The 15,787-nt window shown below is 38.9% G+C and overlaps 1 protein-coding gene across 5 annotated transcripts in view; it reads left to right on the top strand.

The window, feature by feature from the left end:
• Positions 1 to 15,787, top strand: part of LOC101157550 — a 38,015-nt gene that overhangs the window by 21,376 nt on the left and 852 nt on the right. For 2 of the 5 annotated variants that reach the window (XM_023959971.1, XM_023959974.1), the window contains 27 exons: positions 549 to 787; positions 863 to 1,043; positions 2,471 to 2,674; positions 2,961 to 3,111; positions 3,210 to 3,331; positions 3,404 to 3,496; positions 4,248 to 4,477; positions 4,884 to 5,061; positions 5,140 to 5,334; positions 5,474 to 5,624; positions 6,076 to 6,185; positions 7,877 to 8,023; positions 8,096 to 8,246; positions 8,323 to 8,495; positions 9,164 to 9,299; positions 10,214 to 10,312; positions 11,050 to 11,087; positions 11,195 to 11,312; positions 11,493 to 11,617; positions 11,786 to 11,960; positions 12,796 to 12,855; positions 12,965 to 13,176; positions 13,250 to 13,397; positions 13,538 to 13,689; positions 15,002 to 15,116; positions 15,190 to 15,438; positions 15,525 to 15,651. In XM_023959971.1, the coding sequence (XP_023815739.1) occupies positions 549 to 787; positions 863 to 1,043; positions 2,471 to 2,674; positions 2,961 to 3,111; positions 3,210 to 3,331; positions 3,404 to 3,496; positions 4,248 to 4,477; positions 4,884 to 5,061; positions 5,140 to 5,334; positions 5,474 to 5,624; positions 6,076 to 6,185; positions 7,877 to 8,023; positions 8,096 to 8,246; positions 8,323 to 8,495; positions 9,164 to 9,299; positions 10,214 to 10,312; positions 11,050 to 11,087; positions 11,195 to 11,312; positions 11,493 to 11,617; positions 11,786 to 11,960; positions 12,796 to 12,855; positions 12,965 to 13,176; positions 13,250 to 13,397; positions 13,538 to 13,689; positions 15,002 to 15,116; positions 15,190 to 15,438; positions 15,525 to 15,651 (4,079 nt within the window). Of the gene's footprint in view, positions 1 to 548; positions 788 to 862; positions 1,044 to 2,470; positions 2,675 to 2,960; positions 3,112 to 3,209; positions 3,332 to 3,403; positions 3,497 to 4,247; positions 4,478 to 4,883; positions 5,062 to 5,139; positions 5,335 to 5,473; positions 5,625 to 6,075; positions 6,186 to 7,876; positions 8,024 to 8,095; positions 8,247 to 8,322; positions 8,496 to 9,163; positions 9,300 to 10,213; positions 10,313 to 11,049; positions 11,088 to 11,194; positions 11,313 to 11,492; positions 11,618 to 11,785; positions 11,961 to 12,795; positions 12,856 to 12,964; positions 13,177 to 13,249; positions 13,398 to 13,537; positions 13,690 to 15,001; positions 15,117 to 15,189; positions 15,439 to 15,524; positions 15,652 to 15,787 lie in introns of those variants that run through there. The other 3 variants (XR_002874158.1, XM_023959972.1, XM_023959973.1) reach the window with 3 other exon arrangements.

Below are 15,787 nucleotides of genomic sequence, written 5' to 3'. Positions count from 1 at the left end.
GAAAGAAGTGCAAAGAGGTGTCTGAGGAGAAAAAATGATTGAAAAAAATTAGCAATACCTACAAAGGATCCCTACAGCTGGACAATGACCCAAAACAAGACACAAAAAGCACTTAAAATGGTTGCAAAACACTGAGAGTTCAGAACACCTGTAGACGGATCTCAAAACATCCTTCAAATCTGAATGACCTGGAGAAGTTTGGAAAAATTGAGGGATCCAAATTTTCAGTTGCAGTGTAGGAAACTCATTTAGGGTTACTTATTTAGGATTGATTTAAGTTAGCTTTTTTTTATAAGAGGCGCTACAGATTGTTAAACAATATTTAGTCCATTCTCCAAACAAAAGCAAACCAACACATTTGCAATTAGAACAGTTTCTGAGAGAGGTGTTTCTGTAATTGTGAGTGTGCAGATATTTTTTGGCCATGACTGTGCCGTCTGAGATGGTTTTAAACTGAAAGCTGAATAAAACAGGAATGTCTCCCTCCTCCTTAGCCTGGATCTACAGGAGGAAGTTGACAAACTTATCTGCTGATCTTTTTCCTTTAGGATGAAGAACAGCTCTCCTCAGACTCAGCTGTTCAGGAGGGCAGCGGCTCCCTGTCAGAGGAGGCGCCACATCCCACCGTCTCCCTTGTGGATGCCATCTGTTGCATCTGCAGCAAAGAATTGATTACAGGTTCCTCAAAATACCAGATAAATACAGAGGTTTTCTGCTCTGTCCCTTGTGTCAAGGAAAAACATCCTCACATTAAGTATGGCTTTAAGGTGTGCCAAAACTGCTTCAAGTAAGTCCTTCGCCTTTTAAGAATTCACTGTGTTTACCTCACCTGCTCATCTGTTTCTTTTCCTTTCTTCCTCAGTGTGATAAAGCGACCACAAAACCTCATCCTGGCTCCGGTGGACGACTCGGGAGTGATGATGGAGTTGTGCAGCAACAAATGCCTCAGTGCTGTCAAAACCAAGAGGAAGACAGCTGCCGTGAAGCCCCAGCCACAACAGGGGCCCTGTTCCCTTTGCAAGATGTGTGCCATGTACTGCTATGTAAGCAGACGGCATGTTCTCTCTGCCCCTTACTGGCTGATCTGTGGGGGGACTTGATAGATGTGATAAATGTCAGCAACCTAAAGAAAATATAACCAAGCAGCTGTAAATAACCCCTTTTTACTCACTGCAGCTTACAAAAAACAATGCCAATAAGGTAACTGATTAGCATGACTGAAAAAGCAGCGTGGCTTTGAACATTTTCACAAAGAAAGGATTTATCTGAACTTAAAGTCAGGTTTGAACTCCCTTTGCAAAATGTGTACACTTGAAGTTTATTTTATTGAAGTCCGACTCCGATCATCTTTCGTTCCCAGTGGTCTTTTAATTCTTATTATGCAGTTTTTAGCAAAAATCAAAAAAAGCGGTGTCATTTTTTAGGACATAGTTTCTGCAGAGTGACAGGAGTAGTAAGGGTTCATGACCGACGAAATGTGCATTATCAGAAATTAACGCACGACGTGGAATCCTGAACCGTCCCGCGAAGCGGAGGATGTTTGCTTCCGCAGAGTGCGTTAATTTCTGATAATGCACATTTCGATGGTCATTAACCCGCTTATACCATGGTCACTTACAAAAGAAATAAATATTAACCTGTTTTTAGTACTTAATTCTTGTTATTTTTCCGATTTGGATCGCTTTTTTCAGAAAAAGCGGACTATTTGTTATGTGGTACGGCGCGTTGTCACAGATTCGGCGATATAAAACAGTATATATATGCGGGATTTAAAGAAGCCAGCACAGTGATACAGAACATTTAAGCTATGTGACTGGAACTTATTTTTATCCTGTGATAACCGCACGCCTTAAAGTAACAGCTTGAAAGGAGAGATTCCCTCTAATCTTAAAGCAGGTTTTTGAAGGCTTAGATGAAGATGGTGATTGGAAGATCTCAAGGATCGGGCCAAAGACTATGGGGTTAAAAAGTCAGTTGTACGTCGGAGCTTGACCATGCAAGGCTCGAAAATAGCTATTTTAAAATCATATACTTGAGTATAAGTATAGCAAGCCTACTATTGACTGTGTTGTGTAGAAGGTAAACTAACTGAATACTTCTTCAAAGTAAATTGGAATATTTTAAGTTTACAATATATAAATGGTATATAAGAAGTACACTTTAAGTATCCTGTATTACTTTTAGTATAGACTAAGTATACTTGTAGTACACTTATGTATACTACTCTTTGCTAAGTGATTGTTTGAGGTGTCCACTTGTCTCATACAGAAGGGAGTGCATTAAAGAAACCAGCTCACTTAAGTTTCTGTAGAACTCCAGCTTTTTAAAGGGTCTCAATCTTCAGGGAGTTTTTCAGTTGTACATTTTTTGGTTCTAAATAAAAAAGCGCTCTCCCATGTTTTTAACAGATGCATTTGTAGAGTTCAGTCACTGTGGTGTTGAACTAAAGATTTTCTCTTGTCACCCTCAGTGTAAGCTTCAGGAAACCATTGACAACGAGGTCCACGGGTTCTGCAGCCAGTCCTGCTTAGTCAATTACCACAAAATCAACAAGCAGACCTGTTCCGTGTGCGACGTGTGCAGCAAAGTCTACCTGGACAAGCGGCTCACGGTGACGACGGAGGGCAGCAGGAAAAACATCTGTGGAGACGTGTGTCTTGTCAAGTTCAAGGAGGTGCAAAACTGCCTGTCTTCAGAGAGGCAGAAAAATGATGATGCAGTTTAATATCAGGATGAGAAAAATGGAAAAAAAGGCAGAAACGTCAATCAGGACTTAATAATAATCTGATTGTTGTTCTGGTTCTTTGTTGAGTTCATGATTTCACCTTGTAACATTTAACAGAGTATTTCATATTCAGACTGAATGGGGTACTTTTTAATAGTTCACTTAATAATTGAGAAATACCATGATTAGCTGAAGTTATTCTTCTTCTCTTCTTATAATTCCATACATTTTGCAGAGAATCCTAACGCTTCTTACTTGCCCGACGTGCTGTACGTCCCACCGGATGTCAGACATGATTGAAAATAAAGACTGCGAGGCGGAACTGAAGTTCTTCTGCAGCCACAGATGTCTGACGGTGCACAAGGCCCAGACAATCACCACATCAGGTCCTTTGCCATCCGAGTTTTAGGATTCAGGCTTTTTTGCTCTTTGCACTTGACTAATTTGAGATCCAAACATGGAAAATGAATTGTGTTCTTTGCAGACACTAAGAGTCCTTCATTTGATGATGAAGATGTAAAAGAAGTGAAGCCGCTTCTGCCAAATCTAAACTCCACGGGTGGTGTGATGACATCCATTGTTTCCCCTAAAAAGCAGGGACACAAGGTGAGAACTGCTGTCATCTGTAGGACAACAGGGAGACTGATGCTAACTTTGTTCTGTCTTTGCGCTCCAAAGATAAAAGAGGAGAAAATTGATGAAGACTACAACCGAGGCCTACCTGCCTCCATGTTTCTGCAGAACGTCAAAGATGAGCCAGATGTGAAGAAGGTCAGCTAATGTCCTATGGGACATCTATACAGAGCAAAACACCTGCAGAAGCGTATAGATCTCAATGGGAGAAAATGAATACAAACAACTGTTTTTTTCTTTAATCTAAACAAACAGTGGGGCTCATTTTTTGCCCATTTTATTTGCAAAACATGACTTTTATTTATGCATTCATCAGATGTGTTCCTAAAATGTACTGGAGTTTGAAATTTTATTTTTCAGCGTGCTGTTTTTTAGACAGTATCTAGTACTATTTAATGTCTTAAAACCAGAAAAAAAGACAGCTAAGTGCTTTTTTTTATCAATATTTATTACCCTGAAAATGTGTTCCTCATATTCGACAGAGTATTAACATTCTGTAAGATTAAAAAAATGTACCTTTTTAAAAATGAGGCCAAATTATTTTTTTAAACATTTTTTCAGGTTTAAGATAAATCTCTCCTCTTCAGGTGTGCTCATAAAGTTTCTTTTATTATTTATTGGTTATTTAAAATCAACTTATAATGCAATACAACAAGCAGTTTCTTCATATAGTGAAATTTCTAAATGAATATGTTATGTTTGATCAACAAGTTTACTGTAAATGTGAAATCCAAAGACATAACTAATTTAAGACAAGTTATACTTTTTTTTTTAAATAAATAATGTTTTGTACACCCAGCATTTCTTTGGGAAGAGGATTTCTGTTGAGAGTGGCAGAAGGGCAGACGCTGTATGCTGTGCGTTAAATTCTTTTTTCTGCACTTGACAGGAAGACTTGAGGATTTCCTCCGTGTTTTCTATAAAAGAGGAATCCAAACCTGCACAGCCCGTCTCAAAGCAAACAGATTTACCCTCATTCTGCTCCGCCTGCAAGACCGTGCTGAGAGACGGAGAGACTGTTTACCAGAGGAAAGGCCATGGCGACATCTTCTGCTCCACTTCCTGTTTGCTCAAGTTCCACCAAAATAAAACAGTGAAGACGTGCCACTTCTGCCTCCAGTAAGTCCAGCAGTTTTCAAACTATAAGCCAAAGGAAGAACAGAATAATAATCTCATTTTACAAACACCTTTTTATCCAAATGATCAAATTTGGTTCAATATTTGTTCTTGTTTCAAATATATTCTTGTTTCAATGTATTATTTGAATCTCCCCACTAATGCAGGAAACAATTTATACAATTGGAGTTTTAATTATAAAATTAAAATAAAAATTGCCCCGCGCAAAATGAATTTATGCTCGTCATATTTGGCACTAAATTTAAAAAAATCTCACAAATCTCTATCATTAGCTTTTTAATTTGTATTTTAAAAATTGACATCCTTTCATCTGTTATCTGAAAGCTTAAAAATGTTCAAAATGATTTCAATCAGGTCCAAACTTGATTGATCCATTTTTGTTTCCCAGGATGATCTCACAGCCACAGGCCGCCGTCCAGGTCCTGGTGAAGAATGAGGCAACCAAGGACTTCTGCAGCCAAACATGTCTGTCCTCCTTTAACTACAAGAGCATCATGTCTACAAAAATCTCCATCGCTGGGCTTCCTTCTCAGTCCCAGTGCAGTGTTTGCTGCAGATACTGCATAGTAAGACTCTGTTCCAGTTTGTAAATTTGAGCTCCAGGTGAATTACTTTGGTGCTGGCTGATGTTCTTCTCGCCGCAGAGCAAACATGAGGTCATACATCAAGAAGTCGTCCATAAGATCTGCAGCATCCCTTGCTTGCATCGTTTCTGCAACATCAACAGCCTGTCGGTCTGTGAGAACTGCCAAGCCTGCAGCAAGACACCGCTCATGCTCAAGATGGAGGACGGACACAAAGCTCTCTGCAGCACCGAGTGTTTGTCTCACTTCAGCCAGGTGAGATATTGGAGGTGTTTGAAACATAAATTTAGTGTATGAATGTAAAAAAACAAACTGCAACATTACTATATATTTAGTCAAAGGAAATAGTAATTTAAATGATTTTTTGAAATCTTTATTGTTGATGTTTTTACAGAAAATCCAAACCCCGCAGCTGTGCTCCCTATGCGGCACCTCTGCTGTCATGTCTAACATGATTCCACACAAAAACAGAGAAGGACTGCTGGAGCTCTTCTGCACCAACAGTTGTTTGATGGCATCCAAGATGCAGGTCTTAGGTGCAACAGGCACTGGACACGAGATCAAACATCCTTCCCAATGCAACATTTTTAACGTCTAACTTCAACTCATAACTCCTGAAAGGCTACAAATGTATTTTTTTGCATTGATCAAAGAGTCTTAAAACCACATGATGGAAACATGAGGATTAAGATTTTTTGTTATAGTAAGCAATGTTTTTTCAGAAAGTGAAGAGAGAATGGAGAAACCGTCGTTCAGGCTTCTCTCTGTTTGACCTGTTGCAACTTAGTTGTTCCGCTATAAAAAAAAAACAAAGGTTGCTGTGGTAGAAAAGTCTAAATGTTTATCTCATTAGACAAATTTCCTTCATTTATTTGCCTTCCATGTTAGAACAGGCTGCTGTTTTGTCCTTCTCATTTTCTCTGGTTTGTTTGTCTAAATGCTAACTCATTATGTTAACGCTGAACACATGGCGCTTTTCTCCCCCCACCCCAACAGGCAGTGAGTTAAACTGCAACAACTGCGGTGCAGAACCTGCATGTCATCTCACCATGTCCGACGCATCCATCAGAGGCTTCTGCACTCTGGCTTGTGCAATTTCTTTTAAGGTACAAAAAAATACAAATACGAGATTCAAACTCTGAGGTGCAATAATAAAACCCAGGTTTAATCAGATATGGAAGTAGAGCAAATGTGATCCAGATGTGGTTCCACTAAAACCATTTTAGAATCCTGTTCAGCACTTTTTTAAACTTGGGAAAGATCAAAAAGTTTGCTTAAATTTGTCTGGATTATGCCATTAAAAAAAGACAAAAATTAAATACATAAGTACGTATTTTAATACTTATAATAAAGAATATTTACAGCAAATGAGTAAATATTTACGAATCTTGTTACTAATCTTATTACTTATTACTACCGTATTTTCCGGACTATAAGTCGCACTTTTTTTCATAGTTTGGCAAGGGGTGCGACTTATACTCCGCAGCGACTTATATTAGAAATAAATTGAAATAAATACATTGTTAACCCTCCTGTTATGTTCATTTGTGAGGAACAGAGATGATGTTCCTGGGTCAATTTGTTGTATGAGGTATGTTAAGTGTTAAGAGTATGTTAAGTGACTCAGAGAATCAGCAAACTTTTTTTTACAGTAAGATCTTGAAGGCTAACAACATAATATTCTATTTTCCAATGATTTCATAGATTCAGAAATGCAATAAAAGTGAAAACTGTTTCTACAAATACAGGATGAAAACAGAGTATTAGTTGGCCAATGATGCTTCATGAAAGGAATAAATAATTAAGTAAGAGAAAGAATTACTGTGAAATTATTAGATAAACAGTCTGCTATGATTGTGTCATATAAGGTTGTGAAAGTTAAAATGCGACTTATAGTCCAGTGCGACTTATCTGTGTTTTTTTTCTACTTTATAATGCATTTTTGGGCTGGTGCGACTTATACTCCGGTGCGACTTATAGTCCGGAAAATACAGTAATATTACCATCCATCTACTTTACATCTTAGTTTAATACCTTTCAGGGTAATGGGGCTGCTGGAGCCTATCTCAGATACTGTTGGGTGAAAGCGCTCCCTGGACAAATTGCCAGCAGGGCAAGGGCAGGACAATATGGAGACACAATTAACCTGAAGAATGTTTTGGACTGTTGGAAGAGAACTCCACACAGAACGGGCCCAGCTGGGATTTGAACCAGGGCTTCAGGCGACAGTGCAAACCACTGCACAACCGTGCTGTCCCATGTAGTTACACTATCTTCTAAATAGAGCGGAGTCTCACTTTCAGGGAGCTTTTGGAAGTTGCTTCTCCCAGTCAGTGGAACCATTCTGACAGGTATAAAGGCTCCAACATAAAACGGGTTGCACCATCTTGTCTGCTCTACTTCTGCTTCAACACTTCACTTGTCAATTAATCCTACTCATGAGAATGTGAGCAAATTACTTATGAGGATTTCCTGAGTCGTGAAGGAAGTCTAAATACTTTTCTTCACTCGTGTTCCAAATAAACCAGGTTTTAAACTGATGGAGGCCTCCCAGAACCAAAAGAAAAACTGAAACCTGAAACATAAGACTGTTTCTCAGATAATTACCATAAAGACTCTTTTAACACATCAGACTTGGATTTGCTCATTCAGTCACAAATAATACATTGACTGTTGAAGGGAAAAAGGGTTTTTTAACCTTTCCAGAGTAAGTTGGTGATTATCTTGGAGATTTGCCACAAGTGATCCTCATGTTTCACAAACACGTTTAAATTTTACATTTTTTTCTTTGTAAAAGGAGACCCACAAGGACCAGAGCGAGGCTGCAAACGCTCAAGAAACGAGCATCCCAATGGAAACCAACCTCTCCGGTTCGCCCAACAAACCAGCGTGCGCTCAGTGTCGGCAGATCATTCACACCCCACCCACTGTCATCCATTACAAAGTGGGTATCTGTTCTTAAACTGTGTCGGTTTGAAGTTTAAAGCAATTTGAATGTTCCTGCCCGTGTGCACAGGGAGGGATGAACTTTGTGTGCAGCCCCGTCTGTGCTCAGGAGTTCAAGAGGATCAATAACATCTCAAGCTTGTGTGAATACTGCAAGAATGAGAGACTCATCAATGAGGTCAAGAAGGTCAATAACAAGGACTGCTGCTTCTGCAGTGAGGGTGAGGGAACAGAACCACAAAGGCCTGCTCTAGGTGTGTACTACATCCATGAGTGACATGATGTCTCTGGTTTCAGGCTGCAAGATCCTCTTTCATTATGAGCTGGAGAAGAAGTGGGGTAAACATTGTCAGTCGTGCACCTTCTGCCTCTCCGTCTCCAAGACTGTGCTGACGGTCCACGATGAAGAGTTGGAGAAGGAGTTTTGCTCTGCAGAGTGCAGCTTCCGTTACACAAGCCTCCGAAGTCATGTAAGCGCGGATTACTATTACACAAATTTGCAAATCATAAACATAATTCTTAATGTTATTCGCTCACAGTGACAGGAAATTATTGGACCGTCCTGTCTGAAAAAAGATTCAGAAACTCCATGACTCTTTTTTTGTTCTCAGATCTGAAAGGCGAAGTGTTTGGTTCACATTTAAAGCCAAAAAGCTTTTATTCTGTAAATGTATGTCCTATATTTCACTTATAGATAAATTTAGTAGCTATTTTAGTTAAATAATTGCACTAGAAAACAAAAACTGACCTGATACGACAAAAGTATTAGACTTTATTCTTTACATATTTACAAAATAAATGGACATGTATAAATGTAAATATTTTTAACATATTTAGCCCTCTTGTTTTTTTTTTTATAATCATTCTATATTTTCTTACCGGACATTTACATGTGCAGAAATGTAATTTGGACCTCTGAATACTCTAAAGTGTCTTTTTGTGCTGTTTCCTGAATATCTGCTTATTTCAATCTCTACACAAATTCAAAGAAACACTTCAACTTGAGTTTTTTTTTTACAGCTGAACGAGTTCACAGAAAATTTACCTTTAACCGTTCTTTTGGTTGTCTGGTTAAAATGCATATGTGATTAACAGAAACGCAGAATACCTGAACTCACCCAACTCTGTTCCCTCTCAGGAGTCTGCATGCGACATGTGCAGTCACACAGGGAGACTGAAGGAGAGTCTTCCTCTGCTGGGAGAGGTCAAACACTTCTGCGATCTGAAGTGTCTCCTGCTCTACTGCAGTAAGGAGGTGCAGGTGGTTCATACAGGTGAGCGTGGGTGCTCTGATGAAGGAATCCTTTCTTGGACTTGGGTTTGCTGCATTGAAAAATTAGAGGTTCTTGAAGCTTCAGTTTAATTTTCATGAGAATGTTATATGGTACGTTTTTTAAACCTTTATTTGGACCTGGGGGTCAATTGGGATTCAAACCCTCTTTTTTAAGGGAGCCCTGGACAGTTAACCATAACCATAAAAAACAAAAACTTTGCCTTAAAGTCCCACTCTGATCATCTTTGGCTCTATTTTCAAAGTGTTCCCAGTGATCTTTTGATTATGAATATCCCGTTTAAATTGAAAAACTAGGACATAAGTTCTGCAGAGTGGCAGGAGTTCATCAGAAATTCGCCATTGCGTTGTGGACGGGACTGTTGGCGCACAACAACCTTACCCCTCTGCCTCTCAATTCTCTATTTATGCGCTCTCGTCCTAGCTTACAGCCCCGCACACCCTCAGCGTAACCCCCAACTGGTGCAACAAAAATGGCTTTTTGAGCCAGATTTCAGCAGAGACGAGGAAAACAAAGACGTACGTGGATCCAGTCGTCTACGAGTGGCTGCATCAGAATAGTGGAGCAGTGAGGTTGTGGCCCACCCAGCTTATTTTCTGCGTCGAAAATAAGCTTTTTGTCCAACAGATTTTTTTGTCTGCTTCTAATTCATATAGATTTGAATAAAGAAATATTCAGAAATGCAGTTTTAGCTTAATTTTCACTAAGATATTTCCTCCAACATGAGAAAAATGCTACAAGAATATGTTAAAAACACCACGTTTTCATTGGAGTGGATCACCGCCTCTGTGACAATCCTTTTAATTTTTTCCCTCAGTATCTAATTTGATAAAGTATTTTTGTCAAAAGTAGATTTCTATTTCTATTTATGTATGACCTCTGTTTCTTGCATTTAGGTTCTTTAGCTTCTAGATCTGTGGGTTCGGGGGACTCTTTGCCGTACATCACCAGCATCATCTCGCTGTCCAACTCTGTGGCCCCCCCTGCTCAGCCCGGTACATACTAATCCACATACATAAAATATCTGCAGCTTTACAACATCCTAATACAAAAAGAAAGGTTTTAATATAACAAAGGTATTGAGATTGTGTCCCAATACCAAACATTTGGACTATATGAGGCACTCAATGTTATTGGTAGATGAGTAAGTCATATCCATAAAAATTAATGTTTATGTTTTGAGTTTCTTCCTTTGAAGTTAACATTTTGAAAGGCTATTTGGATCAACATTAATGATGTTCGTTCATTTCAGGTCCTTCATTCATTGTTTTATAGTATCAGATGAGAGATTCGATAATTAAGTAATTAAGCATTCTGTTATGTCTTCTTATCCTAAACAAGCATATTATTAGCACTCGTGTCTCAGCAGTTTTTATGTTTTGTTTTTCCGATTATTTTTGTCATAAAGCTCAATAAAACATTTTTAAACAGTAAAAAATTAAGCCTAATGACAGCTCCAAATCTTAACCCCAATGTCATTGTTTAAGTAATTTTCAAACATTTTTTATGCATTAAATACATCCACTAAAAAAAGGGAGGACCCTAAAGAGACCGTCCTGGCTGAAATGTCACTTTGAATGGAGGCTAAACGACTTTAGCTTTAAATAAACTTAAAGAAAGTCTCTGACAAATACTTCAGAGTAAAAACCAGCTGATGGTATTTTTACATATTTGATGCTTTCCCTATAACTTACAAGTGTTTTTCTAATTTGAGCTCTCCACGTCTTCACAGGAGCTTTGACCGACATCCAATCTAAAGTTGTTGGACATGTAGGTTTAAATAAAACAATAAATACTATTATTTTTTTAATGAAGTTTTTAAGTATGTAGGTTTGCTGCTCATTTGTTATTTATAGGCTTTTATTTTTTATTTTTAGGCCAGTATTCAGACAGATCCCGTGGAGCTGAAGAACAAATCTGTGTTCTGTGTTCCTGTGGTTCACAACAAAGGGACCTCCTGCACAGTGCGCACTGTTGAAAAGCAAACCCAAACAGGTAAAAAAAAATAAAAAATAAAGAATACTGGGACTTTATATAAAAAATCTGATTCCACTGAAGTAAACTCTGCTGGTACACCTTTTTTTTTCCCAAAAAAAAAATCATGGAGTTTGGGTTTCTCACAAATAATGTACTGTACCTGTTTTGAATTTATTTATTTTTTGTTGTTGTTTAAAGTCACTATAAAGCAAAAAGTTCCTCCCGCAAAGTCGGTCCTGCCTTTGCCTGTGCCAGTGTACATCCCTCTGCCCATGAGCATGTACAGCCAGATCACGCCACAGCCTGTCGCCCTGCCTGTACTGGTATGACACAAGTACTCTGCCTTTACTCTCCCAGACTCAACCCTTAACACAAAAAGCTCTTTTGGTCTGTCTATCAAAAAATTAAAAGAATATCTTCTCCTGACCTGAAGAAAGTTTAATAAACTTGTCAAAACTCAACAAAGACTTTTGGTTGTGGGTTTGTGACAGCTGCCGGTGCCCGTGTTCCTCTCTGAGAAGCCTGACAGCTCTGAACAAAAGCCAACTCCAGCTGAAGCCTTCAAAGCAGACATCAGCTGCAGCCTGGAAAAGGAGATGAACCATCGGACGGAGCAGGAGGATCATGGGAAAGAGGAGAACCAAAGGCAGCAAATTTTATCTCATGGTGAGAAAACTGTTCCATCAAATAATTGGAATAATATGATCCTTTAGGTTTTTAGTAGAATGACCTTAATTTAGCATCTACCTAAAAGCAAAAACAGAAGTGATTTTTTTTTTTTTAATTTGTGAGAATCATGAGAATCTTTGTACAGCTGTGCTGTGGCATGAGTTAAGTTCAGCTCCATTTTCAGCTTTATTCAGAAATAGCTCGTGCAAACAAAACACCCCCTCAGAACACTGCCCCCAGGAAAAGACGAGAACAATATTAAATGTAGGGTTTGTTGTTAAAGAAACGAAAGTCTGCCGAAATGCAGCACATTCTGGATCACATTCAATGTCTGAAATCAAAGCCTACTGAAACCCTAAGACAATTCTGGAGTCTTTCCGCTTTATTTTACTATTTACACCTGTTTAGTTCTGGTTCTGATTATAGTTAAAGCCTCTGTGGACTATAAGGACAGGTAGTTGGCCGTTCCACAAAGAAAAGCCTCAAACACAAACGTAGTCAAAGTTGCTATAAAAATCCTCGTTTTCAGTGACAAAACTCTGAGGCTGAACTGATGGTTGGTTTTGAGAAACGTCTTGGCATCAAATATTTCATGAAAACAAAAACTGACTTTTAAAATAGAAAAGCTGTTCAAGCAAAAAGAGAAAATAAAAAGCAGCAGGTCAACATTATAGCAAGATATTTCAATGATCGAACAGCAACAGCCCAAAAGAGGGCTTGTTACTAAACCTCTTACTGGAAGAGGGAGGTAACTTACAGATGAGCACAACAGTTTTTTTTCTTGAAATGGCATGAAAAGCCCATACTGATGTTGTCACAAACGTCTTTTCAGTGACTTCCCCTGTAATGCTTCAGACTGTTGGTGATGGAGACGGTGGCCCCGTCAGTGTTGGTGAGTTTCATTTGAGGCCCAACATAAAAACCTGTGAAGCCACTTCATGCTTACCTTTGCTTGAATGTTCGCTTATTTTGAAATTACTTTAAATGTTTCCTTTTTTCAGATCTTGTCAGCTTTAATGACCACCCGGTTGCAGATCCTGACCTTCAGCTCGCCCCCAGTAACACAGAAAAGACAGTCTATGAGCCACTGAGTGAAACACCACCGCTAGATCCAGGTCTGGGCACATCCTGCTGTCACCCCCCTGACCTGCCTCCTCAGAAACCATCAAGCCCTTCACCCTCTCCACTCGTGAACATACACGACAAGCAGGAGGTGAGAAACACACAGCGATCTGATTGGAAGATGAGCTTCTGTGCCATAATCTGAGCTTCTCTCTGTGTTTAAGTGGGCTCACAATGAGGAGACATCTCAGCAGAGGAGTTCGAAGGCCACATCTCAGAGACCTCTTTGTGTAAAGAGTAAATATGGAGTCCTTTCATGGAGGAAGTGGATCCAACGGAGAAAATCCAAAGCAGATGTGGACCATGTTTCCTGTAAATTATTCCACTTGCCTGCCCTCAAACAGAACATTATTTCTGTTTTTGAGGACCCTAGGTTTTCCCGTTTTTTTTTATCCAAAGATAGGTGATAACTAGAGCGTTTTCTTATGAAACATCCTCTTTTTCATCTGCAGCCTCCGCTGTGAAGTTAAAGGCAGACATTCTTGGGTGTTCTTCCTCCGAGCTGAACGAGAGCCTCCGCCTCTTCGTCAGAGAGATGAAACAACGGAATGGGGAACCTTATTCCCCCGACAGGCTTTTCTACCTCTGCCTCTGCATCCAGAAGGTAAGTTACAATATGTTCCATTACACCTATAAATCTTATTTTCGTATTTTATGGAAAAAATTCAGGAAAAAATATTATAGTGCACATAAAAGTAATTTTTTTTTATGCTAAAAGGTACCTTAAAACTACTTATTTTCTTGTCATTTAGTTTTTAGACTCAAACTTAGGGGTTAGTTCTAAACTTAATTGACAATTCATGTTTTTGCTCAGTAACATTTGCTGCTACAGATTCCAGCATTTTGTTGTTTAGTCTCTGAACAGGTTTCCCACTTGGAAGAATTAAAGTGTGGGTATGAAGACATGAACAGAAAAACAATCAATAGCCCTCTTAAGATGGTCAAGGACAATAATTGGACCTAAAATAAGTCCAACTTTCCAAAGAAGTTCCTCAGAGTCCTTCAGAAAAAACGTATTTAAATATTTAAAGTCACAGAAAGGTTTACGAAAATGCTCTGTAACTTTAAGACTTATGTTTTAGATTTCCTGCTAGGTAATTTTTACTTTTTAAGACAAAGTAAAGATTTGATTTTTTAGCACTAACTAAAAACAAAAGGAGTGACATGAATCCCAGGGATAATGAGCTTCAACTTTGTACACACCAGTCGACTTCAGCATTGCTTCATGTGCTGCAATGTTTTAATGTGCCAGTATAAACCAGATGATAACAGCAGACTGAGAAGGTTAGTGGTTCTGTGTTCAAGCCCTTTTTTAATCAGATTACTGACATTTCATTCAGTTATGGAGTCAAATCAGAATCAGCTTAAAGGGAATAAAAAAACAGATTGTAAATTAGAAAAAAAAACATTGGACATCAAATGTGAAAAAAGTTTTGAGTAAACAGTGTAAACTTGAAGGAAATAGAGAAAATTTGAAAAGAATTGTAAATTTGAAATGTGAATTTCCTGTGTCATTCCTCCTCTGATGTACCAAACGTTCACATTTCAAGTTTCAAATGTACAATTTTTATTTTCAAATTGTCAATATTTCCTTCAAGTTCACAGTTTGTACTTGAGAGTTAAAACTGTTTTCAAATTTCCATTTTTTTTAATCATATTTTCATTCACTTTAAGGTGATCCTGATTTGATAACATATTCAATTCAATATTGACCCCATTTTTAATAAGGTTCATTTAAGGTGTCAGTAAAAAAACAAAATAAAACAAATTATATAAAAAAGTTTATTTTCATGAAAGTATGAGCTCTGAGATCCCAAACCTGTTGTTTTGTCATGTGTGTCTGATGGCTGCTCATATATTTTTTATGCTTCACTGCCATTTCTGTTTTTCTTCTGTCTCTTTTTGACCCTGTGTAGTATCTGTTTGAGAACATGCGTGCAGAAAACATCTTCAGTGATCAGACCTACCACACGTTCTCCCTGGAGCTCACCAGGATCCTGATGCAGTTCAGACCATCCCTCACAGGCAGAGGTCAGTCCATGTTCCAGTTCTCTGTCCGCCCTGTGCTCTATCGACTCATCTCTGGTCTGCTCCTCTTGGACAGGAGTCATCCGTTCCTATGTGGAGGAACAATTCCTGTGGGACTGTAAGCAGCTGGGGGTGTACTCCCCCATGACCCTCCTCAACACTCTGCTCTTCTTCTTCTGCAAGTACTTCCACTTCACCACCATGGAGCAGCACCTCCAGCTCTCCTTCGCCCAGCTCAAGACATGCATCAGATCTAAGGAGGATGGACGAGAAACCGCCGTTCTCCGCTTCCAACTCCCCACGTCCTCAAACCAGGAGGAGCCAGGTATCGGCGCAGGCATTCCCTGTCCCTTACAGGGTCGATTTTTACCCTCCACTAAAACTCTTTGAGGTTTTTCTGTTTGTGTTTAGGGGCAGATGTTGTTCCAGCAAAGAAGCTCAGGTTGAATGACGGTGAAGATTTCCTAGAGATTGAGGAGAACTCAGCGATCCCTTCCCAATGTCCCGTTAGGCTCTTTAAGTTCTACATCTCCAAGTGGTCAGTTCTCCATTTTCTTTGTTTTTATTTTCCGTTTTACTTATTCTGAAGAGCAGGATCTCTGTCACTTTTGTTTTTGTGGGTCTTTTTTCTTCAGCTGAATGTTTAGAGGGAATTTTCTCAAGTCTTATTTTAG

The sequence above is a fragment of the Oryzias latipes genome, chromosome 11, assembly GCF_002234675.1.
Source record: "Oryzias latipes chromosome 11, ASM223467v1".
Classification (NCBI taxonomy): domain Eukaryota; kingdom Metazoa; phylum Chordata; class Actinopteri; order Beloniformes; family Adrianichthyidae; genus Oryzias; species Oryzias latipes.
Note: the sequence above shows the minus strand (reverse complement) of the source record. Positions and strands in the feature narration are given on the sequence as shown.